Source organism: Adiantum capillus-veneris, chromosome 10 (assembly GCF_014529385.1).
Source record: "Adiantum capillus-veneris isolate H3 chromosome 10, ASM1452938v2, whole genome shotgun sequence".
NCBI lineage: Eukaryota > Viridiplantae > Streptophyta > Polypodiopsida > Polypodiales > Pteridaceae > Adiantum > Adiantum capillus-veneris.
In genome coordinates, this window is record NC_140940.1 from 29,104,533 (window position 1) to 29,106,351 (window position 1,819).

Here is a 1,819-nt window from a genome sequence, read left to right on the forward strand (position 1 = left end):
AGAGAGAGAGAGAGAGAGAGGGAGAGAGAGAGAGAGAGAAGCCTTTGAGGCTATGGTCACACGAGGCACATTTATCTGACATGGATAATTGTGCCGAACTATCCCTCGGACCAGATAACCATGCATCATTGTGGTCACGCGATGGGCACGTGAAGGTGAAACGCAAGGGTAATTGCTAGTGACGCCTCATAGAGAGAGGAGAGAGACTGCCATTGCTCGTGTGAGGGAGAGCTACCGAGCTTCCATGTTGCTTGTTGCCAACAAAAGCTGCAATTTTTCGTCTTTATGAAACGACCTTAGGGGCATAGTTGTGCAACTATTCCAAAATCGACATAATTACACAACTTGGTGCATAGTTCTACTAAGTCCGTCACTTTATAGCATGTGGCCATGGTTGGGGCTCAGTTATATGTTAGAATTACTAATAATTAAGCCCTGTGTGACCATTGCCTTAGTTCATAGATGCAAAAGAACTTGGAAAACTAAGCCTTTTGGCATTTTGTCTGTGGTGACATGCAAAGGAAAAAGACAAACATGCTTACCAAACAAGTGATAAAATCACAAGGCCTACCAGGCATGATAAAAATTTCTTTTTGACATGCAATTTTTCAAGCCCCCTTTCATATGCTTTGTGTAATGCAATCAACTTATATATTTGTCATATATAACATTAACTTAAAGATACAAATACAAAAAATGACAAGCAATATTGAGATTGTTTTGATAGGCAAAATAGCCCTTGACAAAAAAATAGGCGTCAATTTTAAGCCTTGATCTGAGGCTAGATCCCACTTTAAAATCACTACATCTCTAAGCTTTTTTTAAAAAAAACATAAGCACATAAAATTGAATTAAAAAATCATCCTTAAGCTCTGCACCCTAAGCTTTAGATCCTTATGCTCTACACCCCACTTTAAAAATTCTACATTTTTAAGCTCTAGAGCCTTTTTTACAAATTTATAACTATAGATCCTTAAGTTGTAAATCTCACTTTAAAAGCTTTAAAGTTCTAAGTCCTAAAACTCTAACGTCACGGGGTGACCCTCCCTCTACTTGTGGATCCATGTAACATTTTCACTTTCTTTAATTCAAAGTTTTACCTCTAATTAAAAAAAAACTATGGGTCCTCATTGTATCGTTGGAGACCTTACTTTAAAAGTTCTACATCTTTAAGTTCTAGACTTAGCTTTTAAATCTCTAAAAATAAAAATAAAAAATCTTTAAAGGTTAAAAGCCCTAAATGATAAATTCTTTCCATAAAGTTTTAACTAACAAAAATGACAACTTTAGTCTAGTATGTTCCAACAATCTTCCAAGCAGGTCGAGTGGGGCGAATCTAGCGAGATGCCTTTGGAGATACAGAGAAAACGATAGTGAGAGAAAAAGATCTCACAATGTGGCAGTGCAGTGGGAATTGGCAGAGGTGCGGACACCTATCATGGTGGGACCTGGTACTGGCTTTTACATTTTAAGTCTTTGCTGGGCATTTTGGCTAGCTTTTTTTATCTGCGGTGGTCTCGAGCAAAATGGAGACGCACTTCGTGTAAGTCCAGTTACTGTTTGCCTTTTGTTCTCGTTATTTGTGCGTGCTTTCTAGATGTTCCTTGTGTCGTGCCAGGATAGAGAGTGCCAAGATAAAGACAGCATACATTGTTTGTTCTGTTGGGAGTGGTTGTTTCTATTTGTGCATAATGGTCCGGCTAAAGTCCGAAGCTCGTGCTATAGCAAACAGTCAGCCATCTAATGTTCCAAAGAAACGGAAGTCTATTGATGTGGACCGTGGTAAGGGCACACTATCAAAGGCAAGTAGCAAAGTAAT

The 1,819-nt window shown here is 38.6% G+C and overlaps 1 protein-coding gene across 1 annotated transcript in view; it reads left to right on the forward strand.

Moving 5' to 3' along the window:
* Window positions 1–1,691: 1,691 nt before the first annotated feature.
* The window catches only part of LOC147448616 (uncharacterized), a 1,048-nt gene continuing 920 nt past the window's right edge, over window positions 1,692–1,819 (forward strand). The window contains exon 1 of the mRNA XM_086522418.1: window positions 1,692–1,782. Within this exon, the coding sequence (XP_086378544.1) occupies window positions 1,692–1,782 (91 nt within the window). The remainder of the gene's footprint in view (window positions 1,783–1,819) is intronic.